This window comes from Colobus angolensis, unplaced genomic scaffold, assembly GCF_000951035.1.
Source record: "Colobus angolensis palliatus isolate OR3802 unplaced genomic scaffold, Cang.pa_1.0 Scaffold5, whole genome shotgun sequence".
Classification (NCBI taxonomy): domain Eukaryota; kingdom Metazoa; phylum Chordata; class Mammalia; order Primates; family Cercopithecidae; genus Colobus; species Colobus angolensis.
In genome coordinates, this window is record NW_012118487.1 from 18,352,780 (window position 1) to 18,373,399 (window position 20,620).

Consider the following 20,620-nt stretch of genomic DNA (forward strand, 5'->3'; position numbering starts at 1 on the left):
TGCATGAAGTTCAGGCCCATGTTGTTCAAGGGTCAACTCTAAAACGTTATGGAATATAATACAGCACCTAAAAGATAAAAGAGTAAGTGGGACTCTTTATTAATATGGAAATATGTCTAAAGCATTGATTAATGGAATAAAATAATATTGAATGAAAAAACATCTCCATATATTAGATTCGCATGTAAATTTAAAGAAAAAAACTGGTAAAGTGTGCACCAAACTAATAATAGGAAAGGCAACTGGAATTCGAGTAGTTAGGAGTCCTAAAAGGAACTTTACTTTTTTATTGGAATAAAATTCATATAACATAAAATTCACCATTTAAAATTGTACAAGCCGATGACATTTAGACATTCACAGTGGTGTACAACCATCACCGCTATATAGTTCCAGAACGTTTTCATCACCCACCTTTCTATCCGTTAAGCAATCATCCCCCATTTTTTTCCTCCCCACCAACCTCTGGCAGCCATTAATCTGCTTTCTGTCTCTGTGGATTTAGCTATTCTGGATATTTCTTACAGAATCATATAGTATGTAGCCTTTGTTTCTGGCTTCTTTTACTTAACATACTGTTTTTAGTTTTTCACCCATGTTGTAGGATATGCCAGTTCTTCATTTCTTTTTATGGCTGAATAATACTCCATTTTATAGATGAATTATAAAAATATATGGTGTGTGTGTGTGTATATGTCTATGTATAACGTGTATATGTCTCTATATATATGTCTATATAGACATATACACACACACACCATATATTTTTATAATTCATCAGTTGATGGGCACGTAGGTTGTTTCCACCTTCTGGCTATTGGAAGAGTGCTGCAGAGAACATTGACATACAGTATATGTTTGAGTCATTGCTTTCAGTTCCTTTGGGTATATACCTTGGAGTGGAATTGTGGCATCATATGGTAATTCAGTTTACCTTTTTGAGGAACCAGGGGGCATTATATTCTGAATGAAAAAAAGTCAAGCAGCCTAGGAAAAGTGACTTATGCCTGTAATCCCAGCACTTTGGGAAGCCAAGGTGGGAAAGTTGTTTGAGGCCAGGAGTTTGATACCAGCCTGGGCAACATAGCAAGACCCTACCTCTACGGGAAAAAAAAAAAAAAAATAGCCAGGCATGGTTGCATGTGCCAGTAATCCCAGCTACTTGGGAGACTGAGGTGGGAGGATCACTTGAGCCCCGGAGATTAAGGCTGCAGTGAGTGCCATGATTATGCCATTGCACTCCAGCCTGGGCAGCAAAGCAAGACCCTGTCTCTTAAAATAAATATATATATAAGCTTTAAAAATAAAAAACAGAGGCTGGACATGGTGGCTTATGCCTGTAATCCCAGCACTTTGGGAGGCCAAGGCGAGTGGATCACCTGAGGTCAGCAGTTTGAGACTAACCTGACGTGGTGAAACCCCGTCTCTACTCAAAATACAAAAAAAATTAGCCGGGCATAGTGGCCGACACATGTAATCCCAGCTACTCAGGAGGCTGAGGCAGGAGAATCACTTGAACCCGGGAGGCGGAGGTTTCAGTGAGCTGAGATGGCGCCATTGCATGCCAGCCTGGGCGACAGAGACTCCATCTCAAATTAATTAATTAATTAATTAAAGTATGATGATATACAGTAAAAAGTCTTGCTTACATCTGTCTGCATCCACTCTTGTCTTCTTTCGTATATTTCTAGTATATGCATAAGCAAAAATAAATATATTGTCTTCCTCCTTACAGTTAACTACAGTTGTTAGTATAGTGTACACAAATTTTTCCACCTTGTTTATTTTTAGTCAATAATAAATCTGGGAATTTTTTTATAATAATACATAAAGAGCTTTCTTTTTTTCTTGTTTTATAGCTAGTTAGTATTCCATTATGTGAAATACCACAACTCAACAAGTTTCCTACCTTATGGACATTGATTGACATTACAAATGATGCTGCAGTGAATAACTTCTTATATAAAGTGACTTCTGTGTGTGTATTTATCTGTAATAAGTATAATTGCTGGGTCAACTGCATTTTTATAAGTTGCATTTGTAATTTGGTTATTGTTCTTCTCGGAGCTGTACTAGTTTACACTTTCAGAAAGAATGTCTGAACCCCATTTTCTCCACAGCCTTGCTAAACTTTTCTCATCAAACTTACTGAGTTTTTCCAAGCTAACAAGGTAAAAAATAGTATCTCTGTTTGGGCTGTTAGTTTGTCTAGCTCTTATGATAGGTAAAGGTAAGCACATCTTTTCAAATGTGTAAGTTTCATTTGAACTTCCTTGTCTCTGAATTGTGTCTTTATATCTTTGGTTCCCCCTTTTTTTTTTAATTTAGTCATTAGTCTTTTATAAATTAGTAAAAACTCTTAAAAGTGAGAGATATTTGCCCTGGTGGTTACATGAATTGCAACTATTTTTTCTCTGCTGGTCATTTATGCTTTTGTGTGTGCGTGTGTGTGGTTTTGCCATGCTGAAGTATATAGTTTATTTTTATTTATTTTTTATTGTTATCATATTTATCTGAGCTTCATTACTCAGAACAGCTTTGTTCTTTCTAAGGTTACCAAAATTTTTTTCAGTTTTCTAGTACTTTTTTTTTTTTTTTTTTTGGGTAGAGACAGAGTCTAATTTTGGTGCCCAAGCTGATCTCAAACTCCTGGCCTGAAACAATCCTCCCACCTTGGCCTCCCAAAGAGCTGGAATTATTGGCATGAGACTATGCCTGGCCAATATTCTAGGACTTTTATTTGATGCTTTATACATTTAAATATTTGATTTTTTTACATGTAAAATATGTGGAATTTATCATGGTTTATAGATTTGAGTCTGTTTGTATACATTTTTTCCTATTCTGTTGGTCTGTCTACAGTGAGCTAGTACATACTTATAATTAATAAATTATAAAATATTTTGACATTGTTATGTATCAGTTATCAGGTTTTTTATTTAGGTTTTCTATATGCTTAACAATTTTTATTCACTTCATTGAAATGAGTGAAGTCGTCTTTCTACTAGTGTGTTTCCGTTTATTTTGTTTTATATTTCAAGTGATTTTTATCTAATGAATGTTGATCCTAAGTTATTTGGTGCATAGACATTTCAATACTCTTGTGGCAGATTACACATTATAGCATTAGAAAACATCATTGTTTAAGTCTTGCTTAATATTTTTTGACTAAGTTTTATCTTTTTATTTATATTTGCCCAATCTGCACTGGCTCATCCTCTGTTTTCAGGTTTTCTGAATTATTTTATTTTAGTTAGGTTTCTGATATGGTTCGTGATTCAGTCTGAAATTTTTGTGTTTAAATATCTAGTTAATTTACAGAGTATGATATATCTTTGATATAATAGTTGAATTTTGTTGTCTATTTTATTTTTATATTCTTTTTAGTCTTTTGCTATATTGGCTTTATTGATTTTTTTTAACAGACTTTTGTGAGCAATTTTAGTTTACAAAAAAATGAGCAAAAATTATAGACTTACTATATACCTCTCATTCCCCACCCCCAACAATTTTTTTTTTCTTTTTCCTGGCAAGCTGTGATATTTTTAACATCTTGCATTAATGTGTTTTATTTGTTACAACTGATGAGCCAATATTGACACATTACTCTTAAAGTTTATAGTTTACATTAGGGTTCACTCTTTGATACTTTCTACAAATTTTGACAAATGTATAATGACATGGATTTACATTACACTATTATTCCTATGATACTGTACAATCCTCTGTGCTTCACCTGTTTATCCTGTCTTCTTTCCACCCCACAATCCCTGGCAGCCACTGATATTTTTATTGTCTCCATAGTTTTGCCTTTTCCAGAATGTCATCTAGTTATATAGTATGAAGTCTTTAGATTGGCCCCTTTTGCTTAGCAGTATATGCTCAGTGGCCCACCCCTGTAATCCCAGCACTTTAAGAGGCTGAGGTAGGTGGATCTCTTGAGGCCAGGAGTTTGAGACCAGCGTGGCCAACACGGCGAAACCCCACCTCTACTAAAAATACAAATAAATTAGCTGGATGTGGTTGTGCACACGCCTGTCATTCCAGCTCCCTGTGTGGCTGAGACATGAGAATCACTTGAACCCAGGTGGTAGAGGTTGCGGTGAGCCAAGATTGCACCACTGCACTCCAGCCTAGGTGACAGAGTGAGACTCTGTCTCAAAAAAAAAGAAAAACAAAAAGTTCCTTAAAGCCAGAGACAATGTCATCTATTCTTTAAATCATTTTCATATATTATAGGAATAATAGAAAACCAGTATTTGATATGTGTATATGGAAATTTAATAAATGGTAAAGATGGTATTTCTAATCAACATAAAAAGATAACCTATTTAATACATGCTTTTGAGACAAATCAGTCACAATTTGGAAAAAATTATCATTTCAATTTCTAAAACCATTCAACAAAACAGTACCAGATTGATTAAAGACCTAAATAAAAAAATTTTAAAAGAGGCAACCTAACATAACAATTAATATCCAGAATTTATAAAGAACATGTGTAAATTGATAAGAAAAAGACAAAAGTCCAAGAGAAAAATGGGGAAAGGCGATGAATAGGCTATTCATGAAGGAGGAAACCCAGATAGTTAGTAAATACAACAGTATGATACTTTAGTAGTTATAGGGCATCAATAAAATGACAGACGAAGAAGTCAGATTCCTAAGTGTTTCATAGACTAACTTAGTGGAGAACTAGGGTCCTGTGAATGTCACTGCTAGTCAGATACTTACTCCTCCTCAAAGAAGAGTGAGTAAAAGGCAGGGCAAGAGTCCTTGTCCACATCAATGGAAAAGATATGTTTTCCACTGATTGTTTTTCCATAAAATAGCATGAAATCATACATGTTATAACATGAAATGTTATATTCCAAAAATAACATGAAATGATATATAATATATGAAGAGAAATGATATATCAAATGTCTGTGAGGGATTGGGACTACGGGGCTTTGATGGACTGCAAATACATGTATGAAATGGTAGAGCCAGTTTAGAGATCCATTTGACAGTTTCATTAAAGTTTTAAATGTGCACATCCTATAATTTACCTCTTTTACTTTTGGTATCTACTCTCCAGATCATTCATACATGAGCACAAAGAAGCAAACGCAGGAATATTCATTCCAGGAGAGTCACAGCAAATAATTTGAAACAGTCTAAATAATCATTAATAAGGAGGTAGCTAAAAATACTGCTATGTTTCTGTATACAGCCATCCTTTAGTATATTTGAGGGATTGGTTCCAGTATCCTTCATATACCAAAATCTACATATACTCAACTCCCACAGTCGGCTCTGTGGAACCCATATATATGAAAAGCCAGCCCTCTGTATACACGGGTTTGCATCCCATGCATACTGTATTTTCAATCCACATTTGGTTGGAAAAGAATTGCATCTAAGTAGATGCATGAAGTTCAGACCCATGTTGTTCAAGGGTCAACTCTAAAACGTTATGGAATATAATACAGCACCTAAAAGATAAAAGAGTAAGTGGGACTCTTTATTAATATGGAAATATGTCTAAAGCATTGATTAATGGAATAAAATAATATTGAATGAAAAAACATCTCCATATATTAGATTCGCATGTAAATTTAAAGAAAAAAACTGGTAAAGTGTGCACCAAACTAATAATAGGAAAGGCAACTGGAATTCGAGTAGTTAGGAGTCCTAAAAGGAACTTTACTTTTTTATTGGAATAAAATTCATATAACATAAAATTCACCATTTAAAATTGTACAAGCCGATGACATTTAGACATTCACAGTGGTGTACAACCATCACCGCTATATAGTTCCAGAACGTTTTCATCACCCACCTTTCTATCCGTTAAGCAATCATCCCCCATTTTTTTCCTCCCCACCAACCTCTGGCAGCCATTAATCTGCTTTCTGTCTCTGTGGATTTAGCTATTCTGGATATTTCTTACAGAATCATATAGTATGTAGCCTTTGTTTCTGGCTTCTTTTACTTAACATACTGTTTTTAGTTTTTCATCCATGTTGTAGGATATGCCAGTTCTTCATTTCTTTTTATGGCTGAATAATACTCCATTTTATAGATGAATTATAAAAATATATGGTGTGTGTGTGTGTATATGTCTATGTATAACGTGTATATGTCTCTATATATATGTCTATATAGACATATACACACACACACCATATATTTTTATAATTCATCAGTTGATGGGCACGTAGGTTGTTTCCACCTTCTGGCTATTGGAAGAGTGCTGCAGAGAACATTGACATACAGTATATGTTTGAGTCATTGCTTTCAGTTCCTTTGGGTATATACCTTGGAGTGGAATTGTGGCATCATATGGTAATTCAGTTTACCTTTTTGAGGAACCAGGGGGCATTATATTCTGAATGAAAAAAAGTCAAGCAGCCTAGGAAAAGTGACTTATGCCTGTAATCCCAGCACTTTGGGAAGCCAAGGTGGGAAAGTTGTTTGAGGCCAGGAGTTTGATACCAGCCTGGGCAACATAGCAAGACCCTACCTCTACGGGAAAAAAAAAAAAAAAATAGCCAGGCATGGTTGCATGTGCCAGTAATCCCAGCTACTTGGGAGACTGAGGTGGGAGGATCACTTGAGCCCCGGAGATTAAGGCTGCAGTGAGTGCCATGATTATGCCATTGCACTCCAGCCTGGGCAGCAAAGCAAGACCCTGTCTCTTAAAATAAATATATATATAAGCTTTAAAAATAAAAAACAGAGGCTGGACATGGTGGCTTATGCCTGTAATCCCAGCACTTTGGGAGGCCAAGGCGAGTGGATCACCTGAGGTCAGCAGTTTGAGACTAACCTGACCAACATGGCAAACCCTGTCTCTACTGAAAAATACAAAAATTAGCTGGGTGCAGTGGCATCTTCCTGTCACCCTAACTACTCAGAAGGCTAAGTCATGAGAATCGCTTGAACCTGGGAGGAAAAGACTGCAGTGAGCCAAGATTGTGCCACTGCACTCCAACCTGAATGGCAGTAAGGCTCTCTCAAAAATAAATAAATAAAAATAAAATAAAAACAGAAAATGGTTGAAAATCTGAAAGTGAAAAAGTAGAAAATTATTTAAAATTTGAAACAGGACGGGCACGATGGCTCACGCCTGTATTCCCAGCACTTTGGGAGGCTGAGGTGGGCAGATCATGAGGTCAGGAGATCGAGACCATCCTGGCTAACATGATGAAACCCTGTCTCTACTAACAATACAAAAAATTAGCTGGGCATGGTGGCCAGCACCTGTAGTCCCAGCTACTTGGGAGGCTGAGGCAGGAGAATGGCGTGAACCGAGGAGGTGGAGGTCGCAGTGAGCCGAGATAGTGCCACTGCACTCCAGCCTGGGCAACAGAGCAAGACTCTGTCTCAAAAAAAAAAAATTAATTGAAAAAATAAAATAAAATTTGAAACAGATTTAAAAGTATTTAGAAAATAAAAACTTACCTATAAGCTAACTCCCAGAGATAAATTATTGGTACTTTTGGAATATATCCCTCCAGTCCTTAAATTTTTGTTAAAAAAAAAAATGCATGAATTTAATTTCCAAGCATACAGAGATAAAAATTGTGAGTTCTTTTTTATTTTTTTCCTCAATTTTAATCCCCTCCCTTTGAGGTTTAAAATACTTTTGTGAATATTATTCTATTTTTCTGTGCTGCAAACCATTTTTTCAAAACCTAACACCATTTAATACAAATTGGTCTGCAAATCACTTTGTTTACTTAACAGTATATCTTGCCTATTCTAATCAGTTTATATAGATCTCTGCTTCATTTTTTAACAGCTGCATGATATTCCATGGTATTAATATATTGTAATTGTTTTATAGTCTCCACTCTTAAGGGGCATTCCCATTCTTTAAAATAGTGGTTCTCAGAGATTAGCATGTATTAGAATGACTTTGGGACTTTTCACAACTAATTGCTGGGCCTTATCTCCCCCTGATTCACAGGTCAAGGGTGAGCCTGAGAATTTGTATTTCTAACCAGTTTCTTTACTATGCCGTTGTCTGGGGACTGTACTTTGAGAACCATTGTTATAAAACATGGTGAGCCTGGTTGCTGTGAATGATTACTGTTTGGCGAGGATTTGAACAGGGTGAAAAATACAGTGTACTTATATGAAAGTGAGAAAAATACTTGGAAGAGGGATCAAAGAATGCTAGTGAACTTGTGTTCCGTTTTCTGTATTTTAGAGCACTTTTGTTTCTGGTAAACTGCGTGTGTGTGTGTGTTTAATTGGTGTACCCATCTGTGGCAGGTTGGAAGATAGGATCACCATTCAGGAAAATGAAGTTTCTGAAGATGGAGTCTCAAGTACTGTGGACCAACTTAGTGACCTTCATATCGGTAAGCATCATTGCATTAGTCTAATTACTTTCTGGAAGATTGTCAGTGATTATTAACATCAACCTGTTTTATTTGGTTAATATGTAAATAAGAAAGCATTCCTTATCAGTCATCTCAGTCATTTTAAAAATATAGGCATAGCACAGTGGACTACATTAATAAGCCTGGATTGTATGGCAACATGGCGGTGCACGTTTTTGGTCAGTTATTTTTATTGGATATTCAAAATGAAAAGAATTACTTGCCAAAGCTAAGCCAGGGTACTAAGGACATTAAATAAATTGTCTTCTTTTTTAAATAGTATTAGCTAAAATATAAGAAATGTAGGCTGGGTGCAACGGCTTACACCTATAATCCCAGAGCTTTGGGAGGCGGAGGTGGGAGGATCACTTGAGGCCAGAAGTTTGAGACCAGCCTGGACGACATAGCACTACTCCATCCTACAAAAAAATTTTAAAATTAGCCAGGCATGGTGGCATGTCTGTGGTCCCATCCACTCAGGAGACTGAGGTGAGAGGATTGCTTGAGACCAGGAGTTCAAGGCTGCAGTGCAGTAGCACTGCACTCCAGCCTGGGCAATAGACCGAGACCCTGTTTCTTAAAAAGAAAAGAAAAAATAATTTTTTTCATCTAACCTATAGGAACAAAGATAAACTGGAACTAAGTATGTATCTAAATAATGTATTTTTTCACATTTCTTTGGATTTGTTTCTATTTTTTTTTTTTCATTTTGTTTTTCTTGAGAGACAGGGTCTCACTCTTGCCCAGGCTGGAGTGCAGTGGCTCGATTATAACTTACTGCAGCTTGGAATTCGTGGGCTCAAAAAACCCTCACATCATCCTCCAGAGTAGCTGGGACTACAGGCATGCGCTCCTACACCCAGCTAATTTTATTTTTTGTGGAGACATAGTCTCACTTCGTTGCTCAGGCTAGTTTCAAACTCCTGGCCTTAAGCAGTCCTCCACCTTGGCTAATGTTATTTTATTTTTTGTGGAGACAGAGTCTCACTTAGTTGCTCAGGCTGGTTTCAAACTCCTGGCCTCAAGCAATCCTCCCACCTTGGCCTCCCGAGGGGCTGGGATTAAAGGCATTAGCCACCATGCCTAGCCTTGTGTCTGTATTGTAGAACTTTCAATATAATGAAAGTACATAACAAATTAAATCAACTCTCTGAAGATAAAACATCGTATCCTGTTAAAGATTATTCAGAAGGTAATATACTGACACACATTTTGATTTTATTTTCCTGATATGTGGGTTTTTTGCTAGAATTTGTGTTACATACTGTGCTTTATCAACATCATGTAGAACTTTAAGTACTGTATAGACTTACCACATAATCTCTCCTTTCTACCACAGAGACTGGAGCCAATGATTCTCAGCACTCTAAATGTGATGTAGATAAGTCTGTGCAACCAGAGCCATTTTTCCATAAGGTGGTTCATTCTGAACACTTGAACTTAGTCCCTCAAGTTCAGTCAGTTCAGTGTTCACCAGAAGAATCCTTTGCATTTCGATCTCACTCGCATTTACCACCAAAAAATAAAAACAAGAATTCCTTGCTGATTGGACTTTCAACTGGTCTGTTTGATGCAAACAACCCCAAGGCAAGTATTGTCCTCAAATGGGAAATATTATCCATTCAATCACATGTATTATTGTTTTTCTTTTATAAACCGTAATGTTGGGTTTTAATCTCTTTACACAGACACAAACACACATCCAACAAAAACCTCCATCTTCTGAGCAAAGGAATTGCAATTGGGAGTACAACTTGGATAAAGACTATTTCATTGGCTTCCTGTTAAGGATTTTTTTTATAGAGTCTTTTACTTGAGCAAAAAGTCCCTTTATATACCCTCATGCACTATTGCTCTTTCCCACTATCCAACCTGACTTCCATTTTTATTATCACACTAAGCTTGAGCAATATATCTAAAAAAGACAGAGGTAGAGGTGCTATATTGCCTAATTCGTGTGTAAAAACATTAATAGATATTCATATGCACTTTCTCGTAGAGTTTTTCAGACCTCTTTTTCTCACTTGCTGTTTTTGAATATGTATAACCAATTTTTGCTTACAAAAAATATCTCTACAGAAAATGTTGAAACGCAGGTAAAAATAAGAAATATCATTTGTTATATTACTTCTCATATAATTTTTGCATATACATAACTTTTTACCAAAATAAGATGTTATGTATACTCTTTATAACCTTTTCTATTCAATATATATTATGACATTATTGCAAATGCCATTATTACAATACTGTGGTGAAAACAGCACTTTGTCATTGTCACATATTCTCTTTATATCATCATTAACTGAGCTGCTTATCTTTTTACAAATCTGTTTCTATCGTCGTACCTTTCTGCTTTAATTTTTGTTGTCGTAATCACTACACCTCTTATCTTTGTACATATCTACAATTATTTCCATAAAGTAAATTTCTATAAGTGGAATTGAAAAGGTTATATTGTATACTGCCTCATTTCTAAATAGTTTATAGTTCTGTCAATAGTATGTGAAAGCACATCTATTTCTCTGAATGTTAAATACCACCCACTATTATCATTTACTTAAAAATTATCTATTTAACAAATGAGTAATGGTATTGATTTGTATACATTTATGTTTCTGTGTTTTACAAATGAGGTTGGGCATTTTTTATTTATTTTAGCCTGTAAAGGAATGAATTGCCTGAATTCTTTAGTCCTTAACTATTTTTTAAATATGCCATTTTGGCCAGGCATGCTGGCTCATACCTACAGTCCCAGCAGTTTGGGAAGCTGGGGTGGGCGGATCTCTTGAGCTCAGGAGCTCGAGACCAGCCTGGCCAACATGGCGAAACACCATCTCTACTAAAACTACAAAAATTAGCTGGGCGTGTTGGTATGGGCCTGTAATCCCAGCTACTTGGAGGCTGAGGCAAGAGAATCACTTGAACCCGGGAGGTGAAGGTTGCAGTGAACCGAGATTGAGCCATTGCACTCCAGCCTGGGTGACAGAGTGAGTCTCTGTCTCAAATAAATAATAAATAGTCATTTTGATTTTCAGTTTAATTTTCCAACTGGGTATGCTTCCATTTTGTGGAGTATTTTCGTATGCTTGTCTTAAATTTAGAGATTAAGTTTCCTCATTTATCTAATATCAGTCAGTCTTTTGAAAGGTGTGAACTACCAAAACACTTATGATCTTCAGAGTTAGAGAGAAAGGCCTATAGATAAGGACTATCATACAATTCATGTACTTTTGTAGTAAAGATGTATAGCCCATCTTTAGCTCAGAGCTTCTTAATACCTTATTGCCATCTATAAAGTTAATATTCTTTGCATAATAGATTTGATTGTTTGATTTCCTTTTGTGACCTTAGTCCAGCCTTCAGAGTTCTGTAGAAGAACTTACTCTGGAAGTAACCACAGCAAAGTAGAAGCAGCAATGCAGATTTCATGTAGAAGACTATGAGAAAAGAGGCAAGAAAAAACACTAGAAAATTAAAGCAGTCTGTAGCCATTTAGGAAAAGAACACAAAACCATCCCTGCCCATTCTGTAAATATTTATATAATCTATTTGCTAAGGTGGGATAATTTAACCTTTTATAATCATGTTTAAAGCTCTTTTTTGCAAATGTTAAATTACTAGTGGGATTATTTTCTTGATTGAGGAAATTCCCCTTGTGCTTTGGATCCCGCCTCCTCACTCTTCAAGGTGGATGCGAGTTCCATCATCTGTGTATCTTTTTCTGTTGACTTACTTTTCTACTGGTGATGGGTCATATTGTCCTACTACTGGGTATGTTTTATAATTCTTTATTTGAAGGTGGACCTTGTGAATATTATATTCCTAGGTCTCTCATTTTTTTGTTACTACTGTCTTCCTGTAAAGAGTGTTGGGTTTAAGAGAGTCAAGTTACTTGTGGATATATTTTATACTTTTAAACTTTGTTTTGAAGCTTTGCTAGGACAAGCGTAAAGTTGTCTTCATTCTAGAGCTAGTTCAGCTTATTTCCAAGGCATGACCCTCTAGGGCCTGCACTGTACATCACAGGTGGTCTTGAGGAAACACCTCTCTCCCAGTCAGTTTGATCATCTCCTACCTGGATGCGCTCTGAGCATTGTTCAGTCTACAACTCCCCAGTTGTTTTGGCCTAGCTTTGTGAAGTTTCATTCTATACATATTCATGGCCTGTGCTCATCAAAGACTCAAGAAAACTACCTTGCAAAGTTTTGAAGTTTTTTTTATTTTTCAAATAAAACTCTCTTTTCTAGTTCCAGAGTCCAGATATTTTCTCCAGGCAGAAAGCCAGTTTAGTGGTAGGGTTTAGTTCATTCATTTCCCTTCTCACAGGGATGACAGTCTTGTGCTGCTTATTGTTTAATATCTAAACACAATGTCATGTATTTTGTCCAGTTTTCTAGTTGTTTCCTGTGGGAGATTAACTCTGGCCATTATTGCTGTCTCATGGCCAGAGCTGGAAGTTTCCAGAAGATAAATGTGATATTTCAAGGCTATATCCTGGGCCTTCTTTATTTGCATTTGCTTCCCAAGTAATCTGACCCCAAGGCTTTAAATATAATTTATATGCTGATGATACTCAACTTTATTACTCTAGCTCTTTCCTACAGATTATTCATCTATGTCATCAATCTATTAGTCATATCAACCAATTATTTCCTAACTTCTCTTCCTCATTCTGTGGCTACCTGTGTGAAATCCATTGTCCAAATAGAAACCGGAAGTCTTTTTTAATATTATAAATTATGTCAAATCACAACCATGCTTAAGACTTCAGTGGCTTTCTGCTGCTTAAATAACATTCAGACTCTTTACCATGGTCTACAAGGTTTCGTGTGGCATTGACTGCCTCTCTGTCTGACCTCAAAACATTTTTCTCTAGCTCATTCTAACATTTTTCCCTTGATACACCACACCCTTTCCTGCAGTAGAGTTTGCACTTGCTGTTACCCTGGCCTGAAATGAGCTTCTCTTTGTTCTTTTCAACTGTGACTCATTATAGTCTTTCAAGTGGAGCCTTGGCTTCCTTTCCACTTCTAGTAATTGCCATCCCAAGTAATGTCAGACATCATCATCTTGGCCATCAGGTTGGAAAATTACAGTTATAGGACATGCTACTGTAGCACATACAGGAAACTCTAATATAGTAGTTGTTAGCTTTTCAGCTTCACTTATTACACTGATTTATTTAAAGTGTATTTGTGAATGCACTTAATCTTTTTTTAATGTTAGAGACAGGGTCTTGCTCTGTCTTCCAGAATGGAGTGCAGGGGTGCAATCACAGCTCACTGCAGCCTCAACCTCCTGGGCTCAAGCAATCCTCCCACCTCAGCCTCCTAAATAGCTGGTGAATGCTTCACCATGCCTGGCTAATTTTTAAATGTTTTGTAGAGACAGGGTCTCGCTAAGTTGCCCAGACTGGTCTAGAACTCCTGGGCTCAAACAATCCTCCCACCTTGATCTCTCAAAAGTGCTGGAATTACAGGCGTGAGCCACCATGCCCAGCCAAATATGCTTAACCTTAGTCTTTGAGTATCCGATAACATGTAGATATTTATGTATCTGTGGTACCTAATGTGAGGATTGTTAACCAGTACACCAAAGATCTGTCTTAAATAAGATGTACATTAATATATCTTCATGCTCTCAGTTTACTTTGGTGAGTAGTATAAGAAATTTTCTAGGAGACTTTTGTATTTACCTTGAGGATGTTGTTGTAAATCTTATCTACCACACAGTTTGAGAAGGAACAAATAAGTGAAAACACTTACAATGCATTATGATAATTCCTGTAATGGAGAGATGAATGTGGGATAGTGCGACTACTGAAGAGGAAATGATTAAGTCTGTCCTAGAACAAAGAAAGATTTCTGAAAAAGTTTGCATGGTGGATGGGACATGGAGAACATTTAAAGCAAAATGAACTATCTTTAACATGAGATAGCACAGTGTGTTCGAGGCATTACAGCTAGTTCTTAGTAACTCAGATGTGAAGGAGGTGAGATTCCGGTCATTCTTATCCTTAAGCCGATGTCCTTAGTTTTCAAATTTGTGGGATCCTTTCCCCGGTTTCTAGAAAATGTCTCTCTTTTTTCTGAATAAAGGAATGCAATGTCTTAAAGAGATAAAAGTGGAGCTGTTCTTGTGGCCCAAGTCCTCCCTTGTCCTCTTGCCGCTACCCCGCCCTGCACCTCACAAGCAGTTCCTTAGCCACATCTTTAGAGACCTAGAATTCTGGGAATATGCTCTGGATCATGATACTAAGGAATTCTTCTAATATACTTTAAATGGCTCTTTTTGCAGAAACTAAGATGTAATGACAGTAAACTGAATTACATGTTTAAGCAACCATACAGATAGTAGTTAGTGGCTTAGTTGATCACTATAAGACTGGCAATCAGAGTAATGCTTTGATTGCCACCATTCATCAGCAGGGCTATAAGTGTTGACCTGGAATAAGCATGGTTATTCCAGAAGACTGCTCTTCCTTTTATGCTACATATTTGTTTATACCCTGCTTCAGACCGGAAGAATTGATTACATCCAAATATACAGGTTGTGCTAGAGAATATGCATTGTAAATCAGCAAGCCACTAGCGACTATTATACACAGTTATTAATATTGAATATGAGATTTGTTTGATAGTCAAAATGAAAAGAGAATTATAAACTATGCCATATTCCCCAGAGGAGAGAAATATATAAATTGTTTAGGGGAATAAATGCTTTCCTTGCTTCTTCCCTCTAAGAGATTTCTCTACTGGAGTTTTCTATAACAGCCAATAAATTCTGTAACCTGTGATAACTTCAATACTATTTCTACTGTAAATACAGTAAATTATTTTATAAGGTAGTTATAAAGTGACTTGCTAAGATATAGCACATGGAGATCACTGAAGGTTAGTTTGTGAAAGGTCAAAATTAAACAGTCTAAAATTGTTGTTTTCTCATGATTTTGCTTACGTAAGGACAGATTCTAGATTACCAAATGAATTAGCCGCTTGTCTTTGAAAGAGTCACATTTTGCAATAAAGCTTTTAATAGATTATTCAGTGGATGGCACTGCAAAGGCATGCCATGCAGTGCTCTATGTTGTTGGCTGATAACTTAGAAATCCAATGAGGCAGCGATACGATTGATAACCTATAATGGAAAATGACTATAACTTAGACTGTAGTTAGGTGGCCAGCTGTTTTTGTTAACGTAGGTTACAGAGCAAGTTTTAGTCAAAACTAGAACTTCTTCATGAAAACCTTTTTGTTCATTCACCATTTTGTTCATTCGCCATTGATTAATGATCAGTTTGTTTTGAACCATAGAGCCTTAACGCTAGAATTTTAACATGGGTACCATGAAGAATGTTTGTCTAAAATAGATTCTTATACCTCACATCTAAAGGTATTTGTTTTAATACATCTGGAGCAGAGGTCAGGAATATGCATTTTTGGCACACACTGTAAGTAATTCTGCTACTGGTGGTCCACATTCCCCACTCGAGAAATACTGCCACAGATGACAGTTGACCTAATGCAGCCTGGAAAGTGTTTAAATTATGTTATATGTCAACCCTCTTTGACTGCTAAAAATATTAATAATGCCTCAAAGGAATGTCTAATTTTGACTGCTATGCCTTTCCAATGAACTACAATTATGAACACCTTATCAAATACATTCATAAATATTAAACAAGTTAATTTTCTATATAGGGTTATTGGATAGCAACCAATAAAATTTTGGAAAGAGGCTACTAATATGATGTTTACTTCTTGGTGGTAATGAAAAAGAAGTACCAAATTTAAGACCATATTATCAGAGTAATACAGATTATACTGACCTTTCTGTTGTTACTAGTAGGATGTATGACTCTAACTCATTACAATTTAAGCAAAATAGTAGAGATCAGAAAACAGCCTTGCATTGTCCATAATTATTAATATTTTTTATCTTGGGAAATAACTATGAACTACTTTGATTTTGCAAAGGTATCTAATAAAAGTATACTAATTATTAGTGTAATAGTAGCTGGCTAATAGTATGCTATATACTGTTCTAGCTGTTTGACATATAATTACTTCTCACAAGGACCCTATGTGACAAAGACTGTTTTTTGAGACTGAATCTCACTCTGTCACCCAGGCTGGAGTGCAGTGGCACAATCTTGGCTCACTGCAACCTCCGCCTTCTGGGTTCAGGCGATTCTCCTGCCTTAGCCTTCCAAGTAGCTGGGATTGCAGGTGCCTGCCACCATGCCCAGCTAATTTTTGTGTTTTTAGTAGAGATGGAGTTCCACCATGTAGGCCAGGCTTGTCTTGAACTCTTGACCTCAAGCAGTCTGCCCACCTCAGCTTCCCAAAGTTCTAGGATTACAGGCGTGAGCCATCGTGCCTGGCCATTAATACTGTTGTCTCCATTTTACAGGTGAGGAAATTACAGTGCAGAGAGGTAAAGTACATAGTGTGTCAGTGTAGATTTTGAAGGACGTATTAGTGACATGAAGTGACTGATTTAGTTTCTTACACAAAGACTGATTAAAGATCATTTAAAATTGTACTTTCTGTTTATCACTAATTTATTCATAAAATAACTGTTGCCTGTGGTGAAGTACTTCCTGCATTGCCATCTTATATGAAAACTTGCCTGGAAAACCTTGGAATTTGTTGTAGAGGAATGTGGCATAAAATTTAGGTGTATTTGGGAGGCCAAGGCGGGAGGATCACTTGAACCCAGGAGTTTGAGAGCAGCCTGAGCAACATAGTGAGCCCCATCTCTACAAAAAAACTTTAAAATTAGCCAAGCATGATATCACACACCCACCTCTAGTCCCAGCTGCTTGGGAGGCTGAGGTGGGAGGATGGCTTGAGCCCAGGAAGTCAAGGCTGCAGTAAGCCGTGTTCATGCCATCACGCCCCAGCCTGGATGACAGAGTGTGACCCTGTCTCAAAAAAAACTTAGCTGTAATATTTAAATATTAATAACTATAGTTTGAAGGAGTAAAGAGTTACTTTAAAAAAAAAAGTGGCATAAACTAAATTAACACCACACATCTGTGGTGTTAAGTGAACAGAATGGTAGAATTTATAGCCCACGAATCAGAACAGACTGAAAAGTTTGGGTCCATATATTCAGTGAACTCCATCAAAGAGACATTCAATCTCAGTCTCCTTCCCTCTCTCTCTCCTTGCCTCCCTCTCTCCCTCCCTTTCTCCCTCTCTCTTCCTCCCTCCCTCCCCCAACTACCCCCGTCAGTCAGTCTTATTCCAGCAGAGACCTATGGTTCATGAAACATAGATAAGCCTTTCTCCTTTCTGTTGCCAGAACTGTTCTCTGGTCTTGTGGTGATAACTTTTCTAAGTTCAGAATTCCCAGAGTCAAGATACTTTTCTTCCCTAAAAGTATCATAAGGCAAGGACTAGGTCTGTTTTCAATCACCATTATATCCTCAGCATCTACTACACGGTTAATGCCCAATAAATTCTATCTGTGGATAGAATGTATTCATCAGTTAGGGACTTTTTACATATGATTGCTTTGTACCTTACCAAATCTACCTTTGTTTTGAGAAAGGAATAGGCCAAAGAAGTCCAACAGTAGAAGATAATGGTGAAGCATTGTTTAAAGTTCATTCTCTACCATAAACCTTTCCTTTTCTTTGTCCTGTTAGGGAGAATTCATCAGTGATGGGTTTTGATTAAAAGCCTTTTACAAGGAGGCTTTTAAAAGTAGAAATCAGTCGGTCAGGCATGGTGGCTCAAGCCTGTAATCCCAGCACTTTGGGAGGCCGAGGTGGGCGGATCACGAGGTCAGGAGCTCAAGACCATCCTGGCTAACATGGTGAAACCCCGTCTCTACTAAAAATACAAAAAAATTAGCCAGGCATGGTGGTACATGCCTGTAGTCCCAGCTACTCAGGAGGCTGAGGCAGGAGAATGGTGTGAACCCAGGAGGCGGAGCTTGCAGTGAGCCGAGATTATGCCTACACTCCAGCCTGGGCGACAGAGCAAGACTCCATCTCAAAAAAAAAAAAGTAGAAATCGGTCTATGGAAACACTGTTCCACCTTCAGAAGGAACAAAGGTAGAACAGGTGATAAGCAGTTTAAAGCCAGTGATAGTGTTGTATTCTTCTCTAAAGAACAACAGTTTCTTTAAAAGTGCAAACTGATGAAGCCTGTTTGATTGTCCTCACAAGTGGATACAGGATGAATTTGTGGAGTTCCCACCCCTCTGCTTCTCACTCTGAGTCAAGCTATTGTAAGGCAGATTCATTTAGTCAACAAATATTTATTAAATATCTACTATGTGCCAGGTACCACTCTAAATTCTAGAGTTACAGTAGTGAGGAAAACAGACAAAAATCCTCTGCTTATGGAGCCATTCTAATTGGAGAATATAAATGATAAAATACATGATCATAAATAATTGGAAAAATTGAAGCAAGGCTGGTGGAGAAACTTTGTGTGCATGAGCTCCATTTCTCCTCCACCTTCTCTGGAGCCTGCTAGTCAGGTATGAAGGTATTCTTCAGAGGTTACTCCTGGCTGGGATACATGCCTTCATAATTCAGTTGAATGGTCTGTAGGCCAACATAGATTTGTAAAGATTGAAATCAAAACTTTGCATTTGTTATGATTTTATAAAGGGAAATTATCAATATATTTTTTCCAATCGAATTTTTAAAAATAGTAACATTTTCAAGATTTGATTAATTTATAATCCTATGAAATCTGAAGTAGATTGAGATAAGAAAATTACCTGCTAACTCCGCTTCATTTGCAGCCAGTTAAAATGACATAAAAGTCAGTCATGGCGGTGCGCAGTGGCTCACATCTCTAATCCCAGCACTGTGGGAGGCTGAGGCAGGCAGATCACCTGAGGTCAGGAGTTTGAGACCAGCCTGGCCAACATGGTGAAACCCCATCTCTACTAAAAATACAAAATTAGCCAGGTGTGGCGGCACACGCCTGTAATCCCAGCTACTCGGGAGGCTGAGGCAGGAGAGTCACTTGAACCCAGGAGGCAGAGGCTGCAGTGAGCCAAGATTGCACCATTGCACTCCAGCCTGGGCAACAAGAGCAAGACACTGTCTCAAAAAAATAAAAATAAAAAAATTAAAAAGTCAGTCATGACCACTGAGGTCTTAAAAAAAAACAAACAAAACCAAGAAAAAAAAAAAAACAGAGTCAGATAAAGATCATAATATCAGTTTTATTTTTGATAAAGCTCTGCTAGAAAATGTGGCTTAGATTTGGCCTAAAATCATGCCTCTCAATATTTTCCTCCAATGACTAGTCCTTGGAATCTGAAGAACAAAATTCCTTAACCCACAATAAGAGCTTTATATCCATCAAGCTCCAGTAGCAGGAAGACTGAGAGTGAGACCCATCTTGTCCCTAGAAAGCGGGCGTAGGCTTGAGCTATTTGTGCTCACCACAAGGCAACAGAAGGGAAACAGGATACGCATGCACTTTGTGGCAGGCAAATCTGAGAAAGAACAGGAAGGACACACACTTTATTGTCAGTGCCCTCTTGCAAATTTGCCTTCAATCAGCTCATGTTTCTTCACTTTAGGTGATAGTGAATAAGGGATGGAGAGAGACCAGATGTGTTCTGTGGATAAGGAGTGGGATGAAAAACTGATCTCCTTTATGAAAACTTGAGAATTTCTTGTTAAAGCAAATGCAAAGTGGCAAAAAATGATTAACGTATAATTCACATAAATAGCACATGTACCTTAGATGTCTTTGATTTGTTGAAGTATTCCATTCTTAGATAATGTCCATAGTTTCTGCCTTTGGGAAGTGTTCCTAATTTTTAAATTAATGTTTTAAATCCATTTCAAGCCTGATTTATGGGTTGAAGTAAGCAGATATTCACAGAGGTTATTCTTAGGGAGCAGCAGCAGCATTGAATTGCAGTAAACAGGCTAAACAGATGTGCCCATCATAAGCCATTTGGTAGTGTAACTAGAATACCACTACTTCCTAATTTCATATGAAAACTACTGAAGCTCAAAGAGTGAATTAGAATAATTTTGAGTAGAATTTTTTTTTTTTTTGAGACGGAGTCTCGCTCTGTCGCCCAGGCTGGAGTGCAGTGACGCAATCTCAACACACTATAAGCTCCGCCTCCCAGGTTCATGCCATTCTCCTGCCTCAGCCTCCAGAGTAGCTGGGACTATAGGTGCCCCCCACCACACCCAGCTAATTTTTTCTATTTTTTAGTAGAGATGGGGTTTCACCCTGTTAGCCAG

General features: G+C 37.2%; 1 protein-coding gene across 5 annotated transcripts in view; it reads left to right on the top strand.

Annotated features, from left to right (window-relative positions):
• The window catches only part of NEK1 (NIMA-related kinase 1), a 204,946-nt gene that overhangs the window by 167,360 nt on the left and 16,966 nt on the right, over positions 1–20,620 (top strand). For all 5 annotated transcript variants that reach the window (XM_011959631.1, XM_011959633.1, XM_011959637.1 and 2 more), the window contains 2 exons: positions 8,266–8,354; positions 9,715–9,962. In XM_011959631.1, coding sequence (XP_011815021.1) covers positions 8,266–8,354; positions 9,715–9,962 — 337 coding nt within the window. The remainder of the gene's footprint in view (positions 1–8,265; positions 8,355–9,714; positions 9,963–20,620) is intronic.